This window comes from Portunus trituberculatus, chromosome 23, assembly GCF_017591435.1.
Source record: "Portunus trituberculatus isolate SZX2019 chromosome 23, ASM1759143v1, whole genome shotgun sequence".
NCBI classification, from domain to species: Eukaryota; Metazoa; Arthropoda; class Malacostraca; order Decapoda; family Portunidae; genus Portunus; species Portunus trituberculatus.
The window spans coordinates 6417501-6430960 of record NC_059277.1 but is presented as its reverse complement, the minus strand read 5'-3'; the positions used below and the strand labels follow the sequence as shown (position 1 = coordinate 6430960).

At 41.2% G+C, this 13460-nt stretch overlaps 1 protein-coding gene across 4 annotated transcripts in view; it reads left to right on the top strand.

Annotated features, from left to right (window-relative positions):
* The first annotated feature begins 264 nt into the window (after positions 1-264).
* Positions 265-13460, top strand: part of LOC123507664 (unconventional myosin-X-like) — an 86008-nt gene continuing 72812 nt past the window's right edge. For all 4 annotated transcript variants that reach the window (XM_045260769.1, XM_045260768.1, XM_045260767.1 and 1 more), the window contains exon 1: positions 265-401. In XM_045260769.1, coding sequence (XP_045116704.1) covers positions 377-401 — 25 coding nt within the window. In that variant the 5' untranslated portion in view covers positions 265-376. The remainder of the gene's footprint in view (positions 402-13460) is intronic.

Here is a 13460-nt window from a genome sequence, read left to right as displayed (position 1 = left end):
AAAAAAAAATAAATAAATAAACAAAACGTCCAAATTGGTAACTCCTTGCACATAAATACCTTAATACAAGTAAACCACGAGTTACACACCGCCAGAGTACCTGAGGAAATATCTGCACGAGTACCTGAATTATTTACCACACCGCATATCAAAGTGTGCATTGAGTGTATCGAGAGAAAACACTGGGAGGGAAAAAGTGTAGCTGGCACCTGAGCGGCAAACATTGAAGGCATATATACCGCACGCCACTCGAGGCAGCCAGTGATGACCAAGCTGTGTGAGGGAAGGGTGTGCGCCGCGTATGTCTGTGGTGAACCGCACTTATACCATGTTACTCTGAAATTACAAAGTGACGAGGATCTGTTAACCCTCAGCCATGGAGCGCATCTTCGGGGCCAATGGTGAGTGTTAAGGGTGTGGGGTGTGGTGGGGGTGGCGGGGTACAGGAGGGGCCCGTGCTGTTCCTCATCGATTTTTGAGGGAAGAGGAGAACGGAGAGCCCAGCCCGAGTTTCCCTTCGTGGGGTGAACAACTGGAGAACACAAGGCACACACCAACACTAGATCTAAACGAAAAGCACACAGCAACACTAAACTAAGACGCTAAACACAGCATCACTAAACACAGTAACACCAGACACAGCATCACTAAGCTCAGTAACACCAAATACAACAACACTAAACAGAGTAACACTAAACACAGCAACACTAGACCTAAATACAAGGCACACAGTAACACTACATCTAGACAAGGCAACACAATGGAACACAATACCTAAACGTGCCTTTCCCTCTATATGCTATGTAGTGTTGCTTCTGTGTTGCTCCGGTGATGAATGTTGAAAGATAAAATATGAATGCTATTGAATGTATCCTTAACTCAGTACCATGACACGTTTCCATATTCATTTGTTTACTATTTGGTGGGTTTATACAGCTTCAGAAACTTTCGTGGGTGTTAGGATGGTAATGACTTGTATTGACCCTTCCTAATGTCAAGAAAATCGTATAATCGTACACAAAACTCAATGTAGAAATGCGTCTCAGTACTGAAGGGGTTGATATTCATGTGTATACCGGGGTTGTGTTCTTGTGTGGTGTTAAGCTGGAAGGGTTTGGCAGGGTTATAGACCGATGATAGGTAGACACACATACACACATACAGGCTTAGCACGTGTGGAGTTAATTTATCCTGTATGTTTTTGCATCATTATTATAGGTGTCAACATCATTATTTCGTGTATAATTGTAGAAAGACTCATGTAACCTCACTTAACCTAACCTAGCTTAACCTCACCTCACCTAACCAAGCGAGGGAAATGTATCACGAGAAGCAGTTATTGTGAGTCTTGCTGTCATTTGAGTGGCCATTGACAGCTAGGTGGCCCGAGTGACGGGTTTTGAATGAGTAGGCTTCTTAAACACTTCTGCCCCTTTACCTTCACTCTTTCAAAAGGCTTTATCTGAATTGACATGAGTTTATTAAGATGTTTTTACGGTTCTAGAGGTAGACTGACAAGATTTCTACACTATGAACTGGAGAAACACTCTTGAAAACCCCGCTGATCATCTCTGTGGCCTTGAAAAATAGTCGTGGTGAGAGAGCAAAGCGTTTCAGAATACAGACCTCAGAGCAAAACAAAAGCTAAACGAGTCAGTCCACACCAGCATGCAAATCACTTCACAAGGAATGAGAGGCTTGAGATCTATGGGAGGGAAAAGGAAGATTGTTCCATCGTCTTGCTTTTTCTTTCCTTTCGTTGTTTTTTTCTTTTCGTTTTTCACATTCCTAGCGAGAGTTTATACATCAAATAAACCTCTTGAATACTGGGGCACATTATTACTTCGAGATTTGTGTACGATTAGACCATTTTGTTAATATTAAAAAGGGTCTATGGAGGTCATAAGACTAATGGTCACAGTCTTCACTATTTTAACTCCTTCAGTACTGGGATACATTTTTACCTTGAGATGTGTGTACGATTAGATCATTTTATTGGCATGAGGAAGGGTCTATGGATGTCAGAAGATTAATGGCCACAGTCTTCACTATTCTAATCACCCACCTGGGTTTCTGAAGCTGAATAAAACCACCAAATAGTAAGCAGAGTGAGTATGGATACGCTTCATGGCACTGAAGGGGTTAAGAGTGGAACTAAATAGAAGCTTACTCGTTTTCTTCTCAGCGTGTTCAGAATGAGACAACGAAAATGATGTGTTGAGTTCGTAAGCCACGTTCCTGTCTCGCACTTTCTTTTCTTCTATTTTTTTCTCTCTCTCTCTGAGTGTTGATGCGTCACTGGAATTTAGAGAGATTTAAAACACCCCCACAGCTTCAGGTCAGGCTGTGAAAAGGTCAAAGATTCAGTTTCTGGGATTGGTTAGTTTTGTTTGGAGTTTAAAACCAAAGTAGCGATATCCACTGTGCTTTCTCTCTCTCTCTCTCTCTCTCTCTCTCTCTCTCTCTCTCTCTCTCTCTCTCTTCTTGCACTTTTTAATCGTTAAACTTAATGAAATATAATGCAAGTTTAATTCCTTCAGTACCATGACGCGTTTCCACATTCATTCTACTTACTATTTGGTGATTTTAAACAGCTTCAGAAACTATGTGGGGAATTAGAATAGTGAAAACTGTGCCATTAGTCTTTTGACCTCCATAGACCCTTCCTAATGTCAATAAATTGGTCTAACCGTATAATTGTGTCCCAGTATTGAATGAATTAAAATGTTTTCGATAGGCATCACTGACAGCTGGAGTGGTTCTGTAGTAACTCGTAATTTGTCATGCCTGCAGTGTTAATCTGTGCTCCGTGAGTCCTCCAGTGATGCTGTGATGCTGCAGTGAAGTAAACAGTGGTGTGCCATCATTAGCAGTTGAACATTTGTCTTTGCTTAATATTACGAGTCTTTTTTATGGCCTCTTGTCAGATTCATATTTCTTTGATCAGTTTTGATGCAGATATACTTTTGTGTCACTTTCTTCCGTTATTGCATTGATATCCTGTGTTTTATAGTCAGTTCTGTATGTTGTTTTAGGAAATGTTATCTTTTTCTGCTTGTTCTTTTAACCCCTTCAGTACTGGGACGCACTTTTACCATGAGTTTTGGGCATGATTGAACTATTTCATTGACATTAGGAAGGGTTTATGGAGGTCAGAAGATTAATGGCCTCAGTCTTCACCATTTAAACTCCTTCAGTACTGGGACGCATCTTTACCTTGAGTTCTTGGTGTGATTTGATTATTTTATTGACATCAGGAATGGTTTATGGAGGTCAGAATATAAATGGCCGGAGTCTTCACTATTTTAATAACCCCCATAAGTTTCTGAAGCTGTATAAAATCACCAAATAGTAAATAGAGTGAATATGAAAAGCGTGCCGTGATACTGAGGAGGTTAAAATATTGGTAGTGTTTCCTGTGATTGGATGTCAATGATTTATTCGCCTCTTACTCTTCTCCTTTGGGCTTAAATATATAATTCCTCGCTGGTGTCAGTTTAAAGTGCGGAGTGAGACGGTGGTGTGACGTGAAGATGCCCCTGTTGCTACTCTGTTAGAGAGAGAGAGAGAGAGAGAGAGAGAGAGAGAGAGAGAAGCACACATACACTTCATTCTGTATATCTCACCAACGGCCTTGCGCTCTAGGGCCTGTTTGCTCGTCACACACACACACACACACACACACACACACACACACACACACATACGTAGCGATTGGCTGGCGTGGTGCTTGTTGCCATGACGTGGTTGGTGAATTATTCTTGCCGGGAAAGAGTAATTTTGTCCAACTCTCCACGTGAATCTCTCTCTCTCTCTCTCTCTCTCTCTCTCTCTCTCTCTCTCTCTCTCTCTCTCTCTCACACACACACACACACACACACACACACAGAATTATCGTTATTTAGTGTACGGTATAGATGTAAGACAGAGATGAAATATTGGTTGGTGTGTGTGTGTGTGTGTGTGTGTGTGTGTGTGTGTGTGTGTGTGTGAAGTGCAGTACCTCTCATATTAATACCTCGACACCGTGTCACTGTATTGAACAACTGGGCAACTTAACCAACACTACCTGCACACTTACCTTTTACTTGTGTGCCTGCCTACCTTCCTTCCTGCCTGTAGCTGAGGGCACACCATTGCATAACAGGTCACATCCACGCGTGTTCGATAACCTCCACTCACTCACTCACTCTCTCGCAGAATTAGTGTGGTGTATTGTGATATGCTTTGTTCTTTCTCCAGGAATATTCTCAAAGGCTGCCATAATTATTCAGCTTCCAGGGAGGAGAGAGAGAGAGAGAGAGAGAGAGAGAGAGAGAGAGAGAGAGAGAGAGAGAATGTTCTTTATTTTCTTCTTTTGCTTTTCATTGATAGGTGTACAGGTAGTTAAATATGAGCTCTCTTTTAGACCTTTTCATTTCTCTTTTTTCAACATGTCACTAGAGTCACAGCACCACAACAACCTCCACCTGAACCGAATGTACTGTTAAGTGGAGTTTGAGTTAATACATCCACACCTCTTAAAAAAAATAATAATAAATGAAAAGTCGTATATACAATTAAAATCTAACAGTTTCCAACACGACAAAGATTCCTCAGCAGAAGATTCCCTGACAATACAGACTATAACCACGCATTACCTTCAAAAATACCTGCAATAATGGTGACTGGAAGCTCTACACTCCCCTGACACACCATCTAACACCCGCCACTTACCAGCCAGAAACCAGAGTCACTTCCTTACCTGCACAATCCAGGTGTCTTCAGTTTAATAAAAGAATACGTGTCTTCATATCACCCCACCTGCTGGAACATCTGCTGGGGTCCCGCTAGGTTAGGCTGTCAGTTTCAGGCGTTTGTATAAATGGACGTTTTATATGTTTCAAGTTTTATTCTGTTTTAAGCTATTTACAAGCTCTTACAGAAAAACATTTTGATGGACCATACCTTCCAAGCTCTCCTGTAACTGTAATATTTGGTTGTGGTCAATATCTGTCTATCTGTCTGTCTGTCTGTCTGTCTGTCTGTGTGGGTGTGCGTGGGTGACTCTAGTGTAGGATATTGCACTTGTTAGGTCAGGTTAGGTTAGATTAGGTTGTAGGAGTGGTGTTTTTTTAGGCCTGTATTAAAAAACGCTATTTTCTTTCACCACGACTATTTTCAAGGCCACAGAGATGGCTAGCCGGGTTTTCAAGAGTGTATTTCCAGTTAATAGTGTATAAATCTTGTCACTCTGCCTCTGGAACCTCAAAAACACCTTAAAATTCGCGTAAACTTAAAAAATAGTGTTGGTGAAGCGCAGATGTGTTTGAGAAGTTCTACTCATTCATCACTCGTCACTCTGGCCACCTATCTGTCGATGGCCACTCAAATGACACCAATACTCCTCACAATAACTTCTCGTGATTTTTATTATTTTTTTCTGTCTATGGTTAATCTCTCTCTCTCTCTCTCTCTCTCTCTCTCTCTCTCTCTCTCTCTTCTCTCTCTCTCTCTCTCTCTCTCTCTCTATCTTTTCTTAATTAACTTTTTCCCCTCTTTTCCTCACTCAAGCTTATCGTAGACGTTATACTCTCTCTCTCTCTCTCTCTCTCTCTCTCTCTCTCTCTCTCTCTCTCTCTCTCTCTCTCTCTCTCTCTTTTAAACAATGCAGCGATATACCACGATGATATCCACGAGTGAAAAAGAAGAATAGAAGAATACAAACACGAGGAGGGAAGTAAATCAGTAAATCAGTAGTAATGCAGTCAGACGTCAGACCTGGAGGTGATGTGTGACAGGTGATGGGCGTAATTAACCTGTCAGGGGGAAGGTGTGTTTTTGTACAGGTGACCTTCCTCTGGCTGGCATTGGGTCACCACACCTCGCCTCGCCTCACCTGTGTGTGTTGTGTTGTGTGTGTGTGTGTGTGTGTGTGTGTGTGTGTGTGTGTGTGTGTGTACGTGTGTGTGTGTCTAGATATGAAAAAGTGTAGCGTATCTCTCTCTCTCTCTCTCTCTCTCTCTCTCTCTCTCTCTCTCTCTCTCTCTCTCTCTCTCTCTCTCTCTCTCTCTCTAGCCAAGACTAATTTTGCATAGGTTTGACTAAGAGAGAGAGAGAGAGAGAGAGAGAGAGAGAGAGAGAGAGAGAGAGAGAGAGAGAGAGAGAGAGACAGACAGAGAGAGAGAGAGAGATCAACAGTTAATTAGGAAGCAACACATTAAGTAAGAGAGAGAGAGAGAGAGAGAGAGAGAGAGAGAGAGAGAGAGAGAGAGAGAGAGAGAAGGACAGAAGGAGGAAGAGGAGAATATGAACAATAACAACAAAAAGAAGGAGAAGAAGAGAGGTAGGTAGCCAATGACAAGAGATACACAGGAAGAGAAACATTAAGTAACAAAGGAAGAGCAGTAGAAGCAAGGACAGTCACGAGAAGGAGGAGGAGGAGGAGGAGGAGGAGGAGGAGGTGGTGGAGGGGGGAAGAGGAGAGAGGAGTCAGTCTGTCAGTTACTTGGTTAGTTAGACATCTGTACACAACAAGAGGGACATTACATAAGAGAGAGAGAGAGAGAGAGAGAGAGAGAGAGAGAGAGAGAGATAGTAACAGAAGGAGTGAGATGATTGTTCAGTTAATAGCAAGACGCGCATGCTTCAGAGAGAGAGAGAGAGAGAGAGAATAAAAATACTAGAAAAGCGAAAATAAATAAAAAATCCTGAATACAAACGCTAGAGAGAGAGAGAGAGAGAGAGAGAGTTTTGAAACATCCGTGCACCTGCTCCACTGGTGACTGGTGAGTGGTGAGTGAGGCAAGGTAGTGAGGGGTGTTATCTGCGTGTCACCAACTCACATCCGGCCATGTTAAATCACTCTAACCTCGATGTTCACCTATTAAAGCTCTCTGGCTCCCTTCCACGTGTGTGTGTGTGTGTGTGTGTGTGTGTGTGTGTGTGTGTGTGTGTGTGTGTGTGTGTGCGCTTATCTCTTGTGCTCATTTGCTCTCCTCGTCCTTGTTGCGAAGTCATTTAATAAGTCAGTCAATCAATCAGTCCTCCTTGCTCTCTCCTCCTCCTCCTCCTCCTTCTCCTTCTTCATGGCACATTCCTTTTACTTTTCTCTTCTTTTGTATGTTTGCTTCTTCTACTTGTTGTTGTTGTTGTTGTTGGGTCTTTCTTCCTTTTGTCATCAGTAAGAACACGCCCATTTACCACCATCACTCCCTTTATTAGCAAGATCAAACCATCACCATCTTCACTTCGTCACCAGAACACCCATCTACTACAGCCTTTCCTTTCCTCATTTAGAGAACAAACCACTCCCGTCTTTATTCCCTTCATCACCACAACACCACTCCCTTTATTACCATATCAAGCTACTCCCATCTTCCCTTCGTCACCAGAGCACACACCTATCTACTACAGCCTCTCCCTTCGTCATTTAGAGAACAAACCACTCCCATCTTTTTTTCCCTCCGTCACTAGAACACCACTCCCATCTTCCCTTCGTCACCAGAGCACACACCCATCTACCCCAGCCACTCCCTTCGTCATTTAGAGAGAAGGCGTTTGCTAATCCGTCAAGAGAATAGAAGAGTTTGCTAATCCCTCCGTCAGCGGTGCTCAGGTCTCCCCTTAAAGAACGCTCCACCAGGTGACAGTAATTACTCTGCTGTCACGCCCCCAGGTGTTGCAACCCCTTGGGAACTGTTCTACGGCCTCTCTGGGGGCTGAGGAGAGAGAGAGGGGGAGGGAGGGAGGGAGTGGGAGTGGAAGAGCGCAATGGTAGAGAGGTCTGTCCATTCTCTCTCTCTCTCTCTCTCTCTCTCTCTCTCTCTCTCATCAGTTTGATTTTGTTTTTCTTTAATACGTGTGTTTGTTGATGTTAACGACGTCTTTGTTATTGTTTTCCTTGTTATTCTTGATGCTGTTGCTAGCGGTGGTGGTGGTGGTGGTGGTAATAGCAACACCACCACCACCACCACCGTCACTGCTACCAAGGAAACAAACAAGAAAACAAGAGAGTATGACAGTGCAATCAGACAACTATCCAGGGACCAATTTAAACTGAAGCAGTAAAATGGAAACTTTCAGAGAGAGAGAGAGAGAGAGAGAGAGAGAGAGAGAGAGAGAGAGAGATGAGGGAAATATTCAAACTTAACTGTAGAGACTCGTAGAAGAGGAAGATAGCAAGAAATAAGAAAGTAAAGGATAAATGACAAGATAAAAGAAAAAAAAGTAAATAACAAGAGATACGAAAAAGAGAAAAGAAGAAAATGATGAATTAGAAGAGATAGAAGGAATAAGAAACAATTAGATACCAACATATAAGAAAGAAGAAGAAGAAGAATAGAGGAAAAAATGACTAGAGATGAAAAGATATACAGAATAAATAGCAAGAAATAAGAAAACAAGAGGATGAAGGAACAAATGATAGAAGAAGAAATAAAGAAGAGAAAAAAATAGAAGATGAAGAAAAACAGAAAGAAGAAGAAAAAGAAGAAAAACAAAAGGAAAAGAAGAAAAGAAATAGAAGATGAAGAAAAGCAGAAAGAAGAAGAAAAACACAAAAGAAGAGAAGAAAAAATAGAAGATAGAAGATGAAGAAAAAAAGAAAAAGAAGAAGAAAAAAAAAGAAGAAAAAAAAAAGGAGATGAAGAAAAAGCAGAAAGAAGACAACACAAAACGAAGAAAAAATAAGAAGCATTAAAAGAAGAAGATGCGTTGCCTTCCGTTATAGACATCCTCCCTCGTGCTGAGTCGATACAAGATTGCTTTGAGGCAGCGGCAAGGTTGTAATGAGGCCCGGGAGTGGAAGCTTAACGACCCACAACAAAGCCTCCACTCTCTGAACCACCTCCATCCACTCCTCATCATGGTGTACAGCCCGTGATATGGATGGCTGACATGGTGATCCGTGCGCCTTTATCGTTAACCCCCCCTTTATGAGTTTTTGGGTGTGATTAGATGGAGGTCAGAAGGTTAATAGCCACAGTCTTCACTATTTCAACCGGTTTAGTACTGGGACACATTTTTACCATGAGTTTTTTATGTGATTAGATGATTTTATTGACATTAGGAAGGGTTTATGGAAGTCAGAAGATTAATAGCCACAGTTTTCACTAATTTAACCCCTTCAGTTATGGGACACCTTTTCACCTTGAGTTTTGGGTGTGATTAGATTATTTTATTAACATGAGGAAGGGTCTATGGGGGTCAGAAGATTAATAGCCAGTCTTTACTATTTTAATCCCCTACATGAGTTTCTGAAGATGCGTAAAATCGCCAAATAGTAAGCAGAGTGAATATGGAAACGTGACATGGTACTGAAGGGATAAAAGGTGTGTGTTTGTGATAGGGTTAGGTGGTGTCTGTAGTGTGATGGATTGCTGATGTACTGGAAAGGTTAGAGAGAAAGAGAATGGGAAGAGAATGAGTTTGGTTGGTGGATTGGTGTGTGTGTGTGTGTGTGTGTGTGTGTGTGTGTGTGTGTTTGTGTGTTTATGGTGATGGTTTGTTTAATCACACACACACACACACACACACACACACACACACACACACACACACAAATATTAACTGTAAACAGGATGCTTCATGTTCCATTTTTTTTTTTAAGGTGATAAGACCAATCTCTCTCTCTCTCTCTCTCTCTCTCTCTCTCTCTCTCTCTCTCTCTCTCTCTCTCTCTCTCTCTCTCTCTCTCTCTCTCTCTCATCCTCTATCTGTCTATTTATATCTCTGTACATTATAGCCTCATTAAGAGTGGCGCAGAGAGAGAGAGAGAGAGAGAGAGAGAGAGAGAGAGAGAGAGAGAATTCCACTCACTGAAGAATCTGCAATAATAAGAGTACTGAATCTGTTTATCTGTCTGTCCATTTGTTTGTCTGTTTGTCTGTCTGTCTGTCTGTCTGTTTGTCTGTCTGTTTATCCCTGGCTAGCTGGATTCCCCTCAGCGATACGACACACTTTGGAAATAACAACCCTGACTTCCCATAATGAAATCGTCGATATTCTCCAATAATCATAACAAATAAAACAAACAATAACGAAGAATATCAAATGCTAAACAGAAAAATGATAAAAATGGAATGGAAAATGTGGTGATAAGGAATATAATTACTATAATTAGAGAGAGAGAGAGAGAGAGAGAGAGAGAGAGAGTCCTTCCTTCCACTTGTGTGTACGAAGATAACATCCTCATGAAACTATTGAACAGAAAAGACCAGTTTAGTTTAATGATTTGTACAGTTAACTTCAATATCTGAGTGGCTTACATACTGTACTACTATTTCCAGTTACGTAATCTCAGCGAGGATGTTTGTACTCAACCCCTTCAGTACCATGACGCGTTTCCATATTCATTGTGGTTACTACTTGGTGACTTTACACAGCTTCAAAAACTTGTGTGGGGGATTAGAGTAGTGAAGACTGTGGCCATTAATCTTCTGACCCGCATAGACCCTTCCTAATGTCAATTAAATAGTCAAATCGTACACAAATCTCAAGGTAAAAATGCGTCCCAGTATTGAAAGGGTTAAGTTGGAAAAAAAAAAAGAGCAGTTTGGTGTCATAATTAAGGATAGTTAAGCTCTAATTTAGTGTAATGCTTTGTATAGTTAATTTTAATATAAGTTGGCTACATACGAATAATTCCCAGTAACATAATCTCAGTGAGGATGTTTGCACTTGAACTGGAAAAAAAAGGCAGTTTGGTGTCATAATTGTAGTTTATTGTAGTTTATTTCGTTATAAGATTGTGTGTGTGTGTGTGTGTGTGTGTGTGTGTGTGTGTGTGTGTGTGTGTGAGTATTTCCACATTGACATTACGTAAAGCGCGCTGCGGATGTCTGTAGTGGAGCAAGGAGCGACATAGAGCCTCGAGAAGAGTTGATATGAAGACAGGATAAAAAATTGAGTCAGATCCTGTGTGTTATAACTCAAAAAGTAAAGACAACACAGCCTCTCCTTAGTGTTTAGTGTCGTTGTCCTCTTAACCCCTTCACTACCATGCCTTCTTTCCGTATTCATTGTGCTTATTATTTGGTGGTTTTATACAGTTTCAGAAACTCACATGGGGTATGAAAATAATGAAGACTGTGTCCTTCAGCCCCTTCAATACTGGGACATATTTTTACCTTGAAATTTGTGTACAATTTTTTGACATTAGGAAGGGTATATGGAGGTCAGAAGATTAATGGTCACAGTCTTCACTATTGGACCCCATATAAGTTTTTGAAGCTGTGTAAAGTCAAAGTCATCAAATACTAAGCAGAATGAATATGGAAACTCGTCATGGTACGTACTCAAGGGGTTAATCTTTTGACCTCTATAGACCTTTCGTAATCTCAACAAATGGTCTAAACGTACAGAAACTAAAAGGTAAAAATGTGTCCCAGTACAGAAGAGATTAACCTTGTCTCGTTGTCCTCTTGGCTCGACAGGAAGCCATTAATTAGTAAAGGCACATGGACTCAGCGTTGAAGAGAACACGGAGATGGCTTGGAATGATTTGCTTATGTTATCGGTGAAGAGAAAGAGAGAAAAACAGAAGAATCGAGGTATAGGAAGATTGATTAGGTAGGAGAACACAGATGGTTAGGAATGGCTTGGTAACGACGCCAGTGTTATGTTGAGGGAATCGTGTGTTAGGCAAAGACAAAGAAAAAGAGAACAATTAAGGTAGAGGAATGGGGATATAGTACTTGATCAGAACACGGAGATGGCTAGGAATGGTTTGATCAGGACTCGTGTTGTGTTGAGGGAATCTTGTGCTATAGGTGAAGACGAAGAGAGAAAAGAGAAGAATTAAGATAGTGGAATGAAAATGTAGTACTTGATGAGAACACAGGGGTGAATAGACATGGTTTGATCAGGACGCCAGTGTTGTGTTGAGGGAATCTTGTTCTATAGATGAAGACGAAGAGAGAAAAAGAGAAGAATTGAGGTAGAGGAATTAAAATGTAATACTTGACCAAGAGAACACAGAGGTGGTTATAGGAATGGTTTTATTACGACGCCAGTGTTGTGTTGAGGGAATCTTGTGCTATATGTGAAGACGAAGAGATAAAAAGAGAAGAATTGAGGTAAAAGAATAGAGATGTACTTGATTAGAACACAGAGCTATAGGAATTGTTTGATCAGGACGCCAATGTTGAGAGTCTTGTCTTTTTTACGGTTCTATAGTGACGGATCAGTAAGATGTGTATATTATCATTAGTGGAAGCAGTCTTGACAACCCGGCTAATTATCTTTGTGGCCTTGGTTTATAACAGTAATGAGGGATAAAAGAGAACAAAGCGATTCTCAGTATGGGGTTAAAAATGCGTTATATCTCTTTTGTGAATCCCTTTAAACCAGTTGAAGACATTTGCCCCTGACCTTTGGCTAACTCTATCGGCTCTGTAATGGTGATTGAGTGGACCTTTTTTTCTTGATGTTTTTGTTGCCCTTGGCCAGTCCTCCTCTATTACATAAATAACTAATAATAATAATCCATTGTTGGCGAGGAATGTGTAATGTATTAAGTGATTTTTATTAATATTTTCTTTATCTATTTATCTTTTACTTAGAATCACTCGTACATGTTCTAACATGTTCCCTGATCTAGTTGCTCGCCATTTCTTCTCAGTGGGACCTTTAATGAATTCAGCAAGCCATTGTGTGTGTGTGTGTGTGTGTGTGTGTGTGTGTGTGTGTGTGTGTGTGTGTGGCAGCATCTGGGTTATATCATCACTATATAACTCATCTTACTTCCCTTTCCTTCCTCTTCACTCCCTACTCGTACCCTTCTTCTTCTTCTTCTTCTTCTTCTTCTTCTTCTTCTTCTTCTTCTTCTTCTTCTTCTTCTTCTTCTTCTTCCTCCTCCTCCTCCTCCTCCTCCTCCTCCTCCTCCTCCTCCTCCTCCTCCTCCTCCTCCTCCTCCTTCTTCTTCTTCTTCTTCTTCTTCTTCTTCTTCTTCTGTGCAGCTTGTTGAGCGATGCAATTCTTAAGATAACATTTTTCTTTTCTTCTTCCTCTTTCTTTAACGATGTTGTGCTTGGAATGTTGTGTTTGCTGCATCGCTTCCGGGGAGAGGAGGAGGAGGAGGAGGAGGAGGAGGAGGACTATACTACCACCACATAGCACCCTCCTCCTCCTCCTCCTCCTCCTCCTCCTCCTCCTCCTCCTCTTATCCTCGTAGCACTAGTAGTTAAGATTTGTAAACCACTAATAAGGTAACTGGTTTTGTGGGTCTGTCAATCTGTCAGTTTATTGTTGCAGTAGTAGTAGTAGTAGTAGTAGTAGTAGTAGTAGTAGTAGGAAACAGTAAGACCGTCATTTAATCAGTCACTTAGTCAAGCTTTTAGTCAGTCAGTCAGTCAGTCAGTCACACAGTCACTCACTCACTCACTCACTTACTCACACAGTCCACCTGTTTATCTTTAATTACGAGTAAGAGAGGAACCATTTAAAGAGACAGAGAAGTCAGTCAATCACTCACTCACCCA